This window comes from Triticum aestivum, chromosome 2D (genome assembly GCF_018294505.1).
Source record: "Triticum aestivum cultivar Chinese Spring chromosome 2D, IWGSC CS RefSeq v2.1, whole genome shotgun sequence".
NCBI classification, from domain to species: domain Eukaryota; kingdom Viridiplantae; phylum Streptophyta; class Magnoliopsida; order Poales; family Poaceae; genus Triticum; species Triticum aestivum.
The window spans coordinates 373566164-373574807 of NC_057799.1; the positions used below are offsets into that span (position 1 = coordinate 373566164).

At 44.4% G+C, this 8644-nt stretch overlaps 1 protein-coding gene across 1 annotated transcript; it reads right to left on the reverse strand.

The window, feature by feature from the left end:
- Positions 1-1386: 1386 nt before the first annotated feature.
- On the reverse strand, positions 1387-5158 carry LOC123053214 (chloroplastic import inner membrane translocase subunit HP30-2). Its single transcript, XM_044476652.1, has 6 exons — positions 4759-5158; positions 4127-4242; positions 2457-2583; positions 1989-2143; positions 1797-1859; positions 1387-1717 (listed from the first exon to the last, which is right to left on the reverse strand). The coding sequence occupies exons 1-6, from the start codon at positions 5086-5088 to the stop codon at positions 1690-1692; spliced, it is 819 nt and encodes a 272-aa protein (XP_044332587.1). The 5' UTR covers positions 5089-5158; the 3' UTR covers positions 1387-1689.
- Between the last annotated feature and the right edge of the window lie 3486 nt (positions 5159-8644).

Consider the following 8644-nt stretch of genomic DNA (forward strand, 5'->3'; position numbering starts at 1 on the left):
AGGATTTTCCCTACTTTTTTTCAAATTTCTGTTTTCCTTTTTCTGAATCGGGGTTTTCAATATGTAGTTTTTGACACAATCTAAATTTTCTGTTTACTTTTGTGTGAAATCGGTATTTTACAATTTTCTGAATCAGGATTTTCCCTACTTTTTTCAAATTTCTGTTTTCCTTTTTCTGAATCGGGGTTTTCAATATGTAGTTTTTGACACAATCTAAATTTTCTGTTTTACTTTTGTGTGAAATCGGTATTTTACAATTTTCTGAATCAGGATTTTTCCTAAAAAAATTCAAATTTCAGTATTTCTGTTTTCTTTTTTCTGAATCAGGTTTTCCAATATGTAAATTTTCTGGTTTTCGCAATTATTTTCAATATGTAATTCTTTTGGAAAATGCTTGGCTTCAGCCGGCCGATTTCTCGAAAGAAATCCGCCTCGCAAGGTGCCACGCGTCCTGGTGTGGACTATGCACCTCTTGAGAGCCGCTCGCCTCCAACCTTGTCTCTCCATTATGTCTCCTACCTTTCTCCTTCACCTACATCTCTCCCCAATTGTCAAGCTCTTCGCTGCTACTTAGGGCGTACCTCGATTGGCGCTGCTAGAGGGGATACGAGGGGCACCTAGGTGCTCAGGGGGCACCCGCGCTGCTGCGATGGACGCGTTGGGGATGGAGCAAGCGCCTTGTGTGTCATCGCCATAGCCCGCGTGCTTCATCGGTAAATCCTCAAATACATCAGGCGCGCCGCTCAATAGGTTTGCAACATAACCGGTGTTGCGGAAACATAGTCAATGTTGCAGAAACATAGTTGCTTCAAAAACATCCCTCGTGCTTCAACAAGAACGGCGGAGCTACAAGACAAGGTAACCGCTGTGGCGGGATGTTTCTGTAACATGGCCTATGTTGTAGAAGTCCATGAGACTATGAAAAAAAACCGCAACACAATCTTTGTTGCTAATGTTTCCGCAACACGAGCTCTATTGCAAAGATCCGCAATGCAATCTCTGTTGCGAAAACACTGTTGCAAATGTTTTCGCAACACTATTTTTGTTGCAATGATGAGGACGGGGCTGGGCCGCTGGATGGCGCCAGATCTAACGACTGTCTAAGCCAGTGGATCTTTTAAAAAGATCCGGATCTTTTAAAAAGATCTGCCAGCCGACGCATAGCAGGCCCCAATTCTTTTAGGGCACATTATGTAAATTTCCTGGATTTCTCAACTATTTTGGTATTGTATTGCACCTTAAGTTACATTCTTGTAAAAGCCATTTCTCCAGGTTGAAGCGTACAGGAATCCTTTACTTCTTTGCTAACTACCAGCGTTTAACTGTCTGATTGGCAAAAGGAGAAAGGGGTATTAACATGTTCTAGCCAGACCGAGACATTCCATCTTGTCTTTACACAAATAACTCTTGAATACTTTTCAAAAAAATAACTCTGAACAAGTTCAAGTGTTCTGGAAATAAAATTTCTGCCATGACAACAGCAGATAGTAGCTCGACTGAAACTTCAATACAGATGAATCCATATAACTTAATCAGCCTAATTACTACAAAACATTTACTAGTTATCTTTTACAATCATACTGCGGCCTAAAGAGCTCATCATCGTTGAAAGAGCTGGACTGGACTGGACGGACTTCCCAGACCATAGTTTATGCAACTTGAGAAAAAACTGGTGCCAAGGCAATCACCTCAGTTTGATTTCGTCAACCCAGGTTCTCTGCAAAATTGCAAAATAAGATATTAGATGAAGAACACTGACGCACCAGAAACCGGAAATGTCTGCAATAATTCCAAACCTCTTAATGTGCTCAAGTATGACAAGTCTTGGACCAGGGGGGATATTCACATCCCTGAGTGCGCTGGAGGATAGTGCAAGACAAACGTGATTTTTCATCAACCGAATGGTAAATTTCAAGCATATAACTAATTTTTAAAGATTACTTCTTTTCCGTAGTTGCAGGACTCAATTGAATATTAAAGATATGTACCTTTCATTGAGAAGAGGCAATGTTTCATCAGTCAGAAGACCCTTCTTGAAATTCTTCTCATAGTTTTGGAGGCCTAATTGGCTCAACATATTTCTTGCACGAGAATAGTTCATATCTTCATTATGTGTCTTCGTCTTCGAGAATTTCTGTCCAACCTACAATCGAGATAGATTGACCATAGGACTGATCGTAAGAATTTAAACAGTATAACAACCATGGATAAATACATTGCCCTATCCTACTGATATACTCCCTCCGTCCCAAAATAAGTGACTCAAGTTTGTATTAACTTTGTACTAAAGTTAGTACAAACTTGAGTCACTTATTTTGGAACGGAGGGAGTATATAACAGTGAAGTTGCAATGCAACGTGAAGGCTCACCAACACATTCAGTACTAAAACCTAGAGACATAATTCAAGTCGAACCAAATGACTTTCACTTGCAGGAAACATGCACAGCTTACTTACAATGAAAAAGCCACCTTGAAATACTGCAAAAGCCATACCAGTTGTAATTGCATTAACAACTGGATTTGGGGTTCCCATTCCACTCACGATGGAGAATAGAGCGCCAGAACCAAAAGCTGCTGCCATGCTATATAAAAGAGTGTTAGGTCAATCATGCAGTTGGAAATATAGACGAAATATGTTCATCTTATTAACAATTGGTCCCCTGAATTTGTAACGCCCAACATGATTGACTGAAAGGATGAAGGGTGTGATATCACTTTCCGTTTTCCTTGTATTATATGTTTTACTATTGCTTAAGTCCCTAGGATGTCAAGTCCATCTTACGATTTGTCGTTGTTTTGCTGTTTATAGCTCAGAAGATAATCATGAACATATTAGAGCAACCATATGAGATCCATCATGTAGAAAATAGTTATCAACTATCGGTGGGGATCACTTAAGAGACCATGACGTTGCTTCAGCAATTACCAAACTTAAGGGTGGTAAAAGGCAACCGAAATGGAAATGAAGTGGCACATTCTTTGGCTAGATTCTGTAGGGAAGAGTCGAGTAGTGGTGTTTTGCTGAGTTCAATCCTACCCTGCATGGAGGTGGCTGTCCAGCATGATTGTAAGGATATTATTTGCTCTTAGTCAATATAACACCACATTAAAATAATTAGTTATCAATTGTCTAACAAAGTACACCCTGATTTTTTCATCATATACAAATAGTGACACATAAGTCTGGAAACATATTATTTTTACTACTTCAAAAGGATCCGGCTAGTGGTTGTAATGGTATGTTCTCTCTTTGCAAAGAGAGAGTGAGAGTGAGTAAAATTGCACTTTTATCCGTTCATTCTACGGCAGTTGCACAATATACTATGTTCTGCAAATAATTGTGCATGTTGCTGGGTCATGCCATGAAACTTCGAGGTTTTCAACGTAGAAGTAGGAACAGCCAACATGTGCACATTAACAGCGCATCTCTTAGCAGGAAGAGAATACAGAAGATCATGAATCGGTTAAGCTAGGGGCGCCTCTTGCCATGTTCGTATTAGACACGACATTTGTTTTATTTTATTCAGTCTAGGCAATGCCACTGATAGGTTAATTTTCTCAAAATATTACATTAGGCTTCCATATTGAGGAAACATGGCATGGGAGGAGTCCGTAAAGAGAGATCTGAAGGACTGGAATATCACCAAAAATTTAACCATGAACAGGGGTGCGTGGAAGTTAGCTATCCATGTGCCAGGACCATGACTTGGTTTCGATATCTTGTGGGTTTCAGGCTTTCAGCTCTAGCCTACCCCAACTTGTTTGGGACTGAAAGGCTTTGTTGTTTTTGTGAACATACTGTGGTGTTGCAATTATAGGTCTTTTCTCTTAGATTTTGGGGGTTTCATTTAACTGATAATTTAGCAGCAACACTACCAGATAATGGTTTAGTACAGATATTATCTTTAATGGCTTACATAAACATCAGGTAGAACAAATACTCTTCGGAACCAAACATTCTTTATATACTAGCCAGCTGATATGCAACTGACCAGTAGCTAAGAAAGAAAGGAGAACATCTTATGTGAACACAATAAGATGCACCTATTCTGTCGAATGTATTGCTGGCTCCCTGTTACTCGCAAATATTCAAATAACAAGAAACAGGAAGTTATGAACCCTCACCTGCCCTGGACATCCTCCACTCCTCGTACCCTTCTCATAACACAAGATATGCCTGCGTTTGCACCAGTCATGACTGCAAAATTTCTAGCTTGCACCAGTGGCCCACCTGCCAAAGCCTATAATCCAAAGAAGATACCATTAACCTGAAGGATTAGAGGATGACTGGATTTGCATTAACCAGGATAATGTTGTACTTGGTACATGGTCGACAGAATGTAATCGTTGTCTTTGCATATTCTTAGTTTCTAAGTATATGCCAGACATCCTTAAGGACCAGTAAAGACTTTGCTGCACTAAGACTAAAGGAGGAGTGATGATTGCTTTAAGAAACGAGAAAGGAAAAGCCATGTCTACGAAAAGGAAACGCCATCACATGCGTATAGTAAGTACTACGTACTAGCTATCTTGATTTGATCTTTAACAAAGTTGGCTTTATTCCAAATGACAAATCCACCAATCTCAAGTCTAAAGTCGAACAAAAGAACCTTGATACTGTTGATGTTTTAAGTATTATATGAGCAAGGGGTCACTTGCTTTATGTTCTAAGTAAATATCCCAGAAAATTACCAAAAATGATGGTCTCCAGATAAATCTGTAGCGAAAGGATTGGTATACATGGGGGAGGAGGAGACCTGCGCTTGCTTGAAGGTGGCCATGGCCTTGGGGTCGAGACCGGGAGGCGGCTGCGGCACGGGGAGCCCCGCCCCTCCTTCCGGCGCAAACGTGCCCATGAGCCCGCCGAGCGCGCCGCCCTGCACAGCCCCAAACGCCGTGGTGACGGCGGCCTCGATGTGGGTGGGCTGCTTCGCCATCCACTCGCGCACCCCGACCTCCAGCGACCTGAAACGGTCGGTCAGCTCGGCCAGCGGGTTGGCCCCGCCCCGCGACGCCGACTGCGGCGCCGTAGTCGACGAGGAGGCCATCACCACCAGCGGGCGCCTCTTCTGCCCCATCCCTTCCATCCGGCCGTTCGGGTGTTTCGAGAGGAGGAAGAGATAGCGGAGGGTTTGTTTATCCCCTCCCTCGGATGCTCCGCTAATATTTCTCTCCAGTTGCTCCAGGATCGACCACCAACCCCAAACCCCCTCTCGTGGATCATATGGGCCGGTTTTTCTGGGCCGTCGCTTCGTCGAGATCTGCGCAAAACACGAGTACATGTAAACTCGCCAAGCCTATTTCATTAATTATTCACGAAAAAGATGCTCGCCGAAATTCGCTAGTTTTTTTAAAAGGAGGATGTACCCCGGCCTCTGCATCTGGCCGATACATGCAACTATTTTATTAATTATTCACGAAGCCCTTACAACGTAATATATCAGTAAGGCTGAAGCCACCATCTTGGGAACACCTGTCGCTACTCCTATCCCCGTGATGAAGGGGTGCCGAATATCCGAGCCTAATACCAAACATACATCGCATCAACACCTAACATCTAATGCCGGATGCCATATCCAAGCCACAATACCTGGACTGGGTTACACACCAGTCCGGCGCACTTTCAGTGGGCAACACATGCGTACACTTCAAGGGTCGTCACCTCCTTCATCCATCAATCCATCCTGAAATTAGATACTGACGCATCGACCTTGCCAGGCCTCTTTGCACTAGTCAGGGAACTCTCCTTCACTTCATGAAAACAAAGAAGGGTAAATCTAATTCTCATTTTGCCCTCAAGTTGGATATGATGAAAGCATATGATCGAGTCGGGTGGAGTTACTTAGAAGCTATTATGAAGAAAATTGGTTTGGCCACGGGTTTTGTACGATTGATTAAGAAGGGAGTAACGATGGCCTCGTTCTCTTTTTTGTTTAATGGTGTTGCATCGAGAGAGTTTACCCCAACTCGAGGCATTAGACAAGGGGATCCCATCCCCCACTATTTGTTCCTGCTCGCAGCTGAGGGTCTCATGTCTTTTGAAGAGAGAGGAGGAGATCTCCGTTGGAATGAAAGTGGCTCCGGCGGCACCTGTGGTTAATCACCTTCTTTTCACAGATGATAGTATCTTGTTCATGAGGGCTTCGGTGGAAGGGGACACATGTGAGGGAGTCCTGGACTAGGGGGTCCTCGAGGTACCGGCTCATCTCAGATGGGCCGCACAATATCCGGACCGAAGACCTTTTGTGCCTTGGTGTGTATCCCAAGTCAAGAAGGAAGATCCGGCGTTTCCTTGATGTAACCGACTATCTGTATACCATAGTACCCTTGGTGTCTATATAAACTAGAGGGATTAGTCCGTAGAGGCTAGGAGAACAATCACCATCCTACTAGTTAGGGTTTAGTTCCTCTGATCTCGAGGTCAAGGTTGTCAGAATCATGATTCTGAATCGGATCGTAGCTCCGATGGTAGGATTGAAGGAAATATGCCCTAGAGGCAATAATGAAGTTGTTATTTATATTTCCTTATATCATGATAAATGTTTATTATTCATTCTAGAATTGTATTAACCAGAAACTTAGTACATGTGTGAATACATAGACAAACAGAGTGTCATTAGTATGCCTCTACTTGACTAGCTTGTTAATCAAAGACGGTTAAGTTTCCTAACCATAGACATGAGTTGCCATTTGATTAATGGGATCACATCATTAGAGAATGATGTGATTGACAAGACCCATCCGTTAGCTTAGCACGATGATCGTTTAGTTTGTTGCTATTGCTTTCTTCATGACTTATACATGTTCCTATGACTATGAGATTATGCAACTCCCAAATACCGAAGGAACACTTAGTGTGCTACCAAACGTCACAACGTAACTGGGTGATTATAAAGATGCTCTACAGGTGTCTCCGATGGTGTTTGTTGAGTTGGCATAGATCAAGATTAGGATTTGTCACTCCAATTGTCGGAGAGGTATCTCTGGGCCCTCTCGGTAATGCACATCACTATAAGCCTTGCAAGCAATGTGACTAATGAGTTAGTTGCGGGATGATGCATTACGAAACGAGTAAAGAGACTTGCTGGTAACGAGATTGAACTAGGTATTGAGATACTGATGATCGAATCTCGGGCAAGTAACATACCGATGACAAAGGGAACAACGTATGTTGTTATGCGGTTTGGCCGATAAAGATCTTCATAGAATATGTGGGGGCCAATATGAGCATCCAGGTTCCGCTATTGGTTATTGACCGGAGATGAGTCTCGGTCATGTCTACATAGTTCTCGAACCCGTAGGGTCCGCACGCTTAACGTTCGATGACGATCGATATTATGAGTTTATGTGTTTTGATGTACCGAAGGTTGTTCGGAGTCCCGGATGTGATCACGGACATGACGAGGAGTCTCAAAGTGGTCGAGGCTGAAGGTGGAAGGCGAAGCCAAGGCAAGAGCAAGGGTTGCCCGATAAAGCAAATCTAGGTTTTCGCTTTCCTTGCGATGGGCCTGGCCGAGGGGGAACATGTCAAGTATCTGCCTGGGACATGAATATTGATATATTGGAAGGCTATGTTTGGACACCAAAAAGTTTCAGATGAGTTCGGGCATTTTTTGGAGTACCGGGGGGTTACCGGAACCCCCCGGGGAGTTAATGGGCCTTAATGGGCCATCGTGGAAGAGAGGAGGAGGCGTCCAAGTGGGAGGCGCGCGCCCCCCAAGCCCAATCTGAATTGGGGGGGGGCTTTCCTTCTCTCCCTCTTCCTCTTCCTTCTTTTCCTACTCCAACTAGGGAAGGGGGGAACCTACTCCTACTAGGAGTAGGAAACCCCCTTGGGCGCGCCCCATGAGGCTGGCCCTCCCCCTCCTCCACTCCTTTATATACGGGGGAGGGGGCACCCCATAGACATACAAGTTGATTGTTTAGCCGTGTGCGGTGCCCCCTCCATAGATTTCCACCTTGGTCATATCGTTGTAGTGCTTAGGCGAAGCCCTGCGTTGGTAACTTCATCATCACCGTCATCACGCCTGTAACGCCCCGGATTTGATGTGCCAGGTGTCTGCCAGTTATTCGCCGTCCTTGCCTTGTCATCTGCTTGCGTGTTGCATTTTGCCATGTCATCATCTGCATTGCATCATCATGTTTTTCGAAACTTGCATCCGAGCATTTTCCCTGTTGTCCGTTTTGTAATCCGGCACTCCTATGTCCTCCGGTGCCCCCTTTTGCCTCTTTTCATGCGCGGGTGTTAAACTTTCTCGGAATGGCCCGAGGTTCGCCAAGCGGCCTTGGCACACCACCAGTAGACCGCCTGTCAAGTTTCGTGCCATTTGGAGGTCGTTTGATGCTCCAACGGTTAACCGGGTAACCGCAAAGGCCTTTTTTGTGTGCAGCCCAACACCCCTCCAAAGTGGCCCAATAACCCATCCAAACCCCCTCCATGCTCTCGGTCGTTCGATCACGATCGTGTGGGCGAAAACCGCACCTCATTTGGACTCTCCTAGCTCCCTCTACCTATATAAACACCCCCTCCCCCGAAATTTTTGATCAATTCCACCCTAACCCTATTATTTTTTCCCTCCGCGCCGCCGGACGTTTCATCCTCCGCCATCGGACATGTCCGCCGCCGCCCCCTCGCCCAATCAC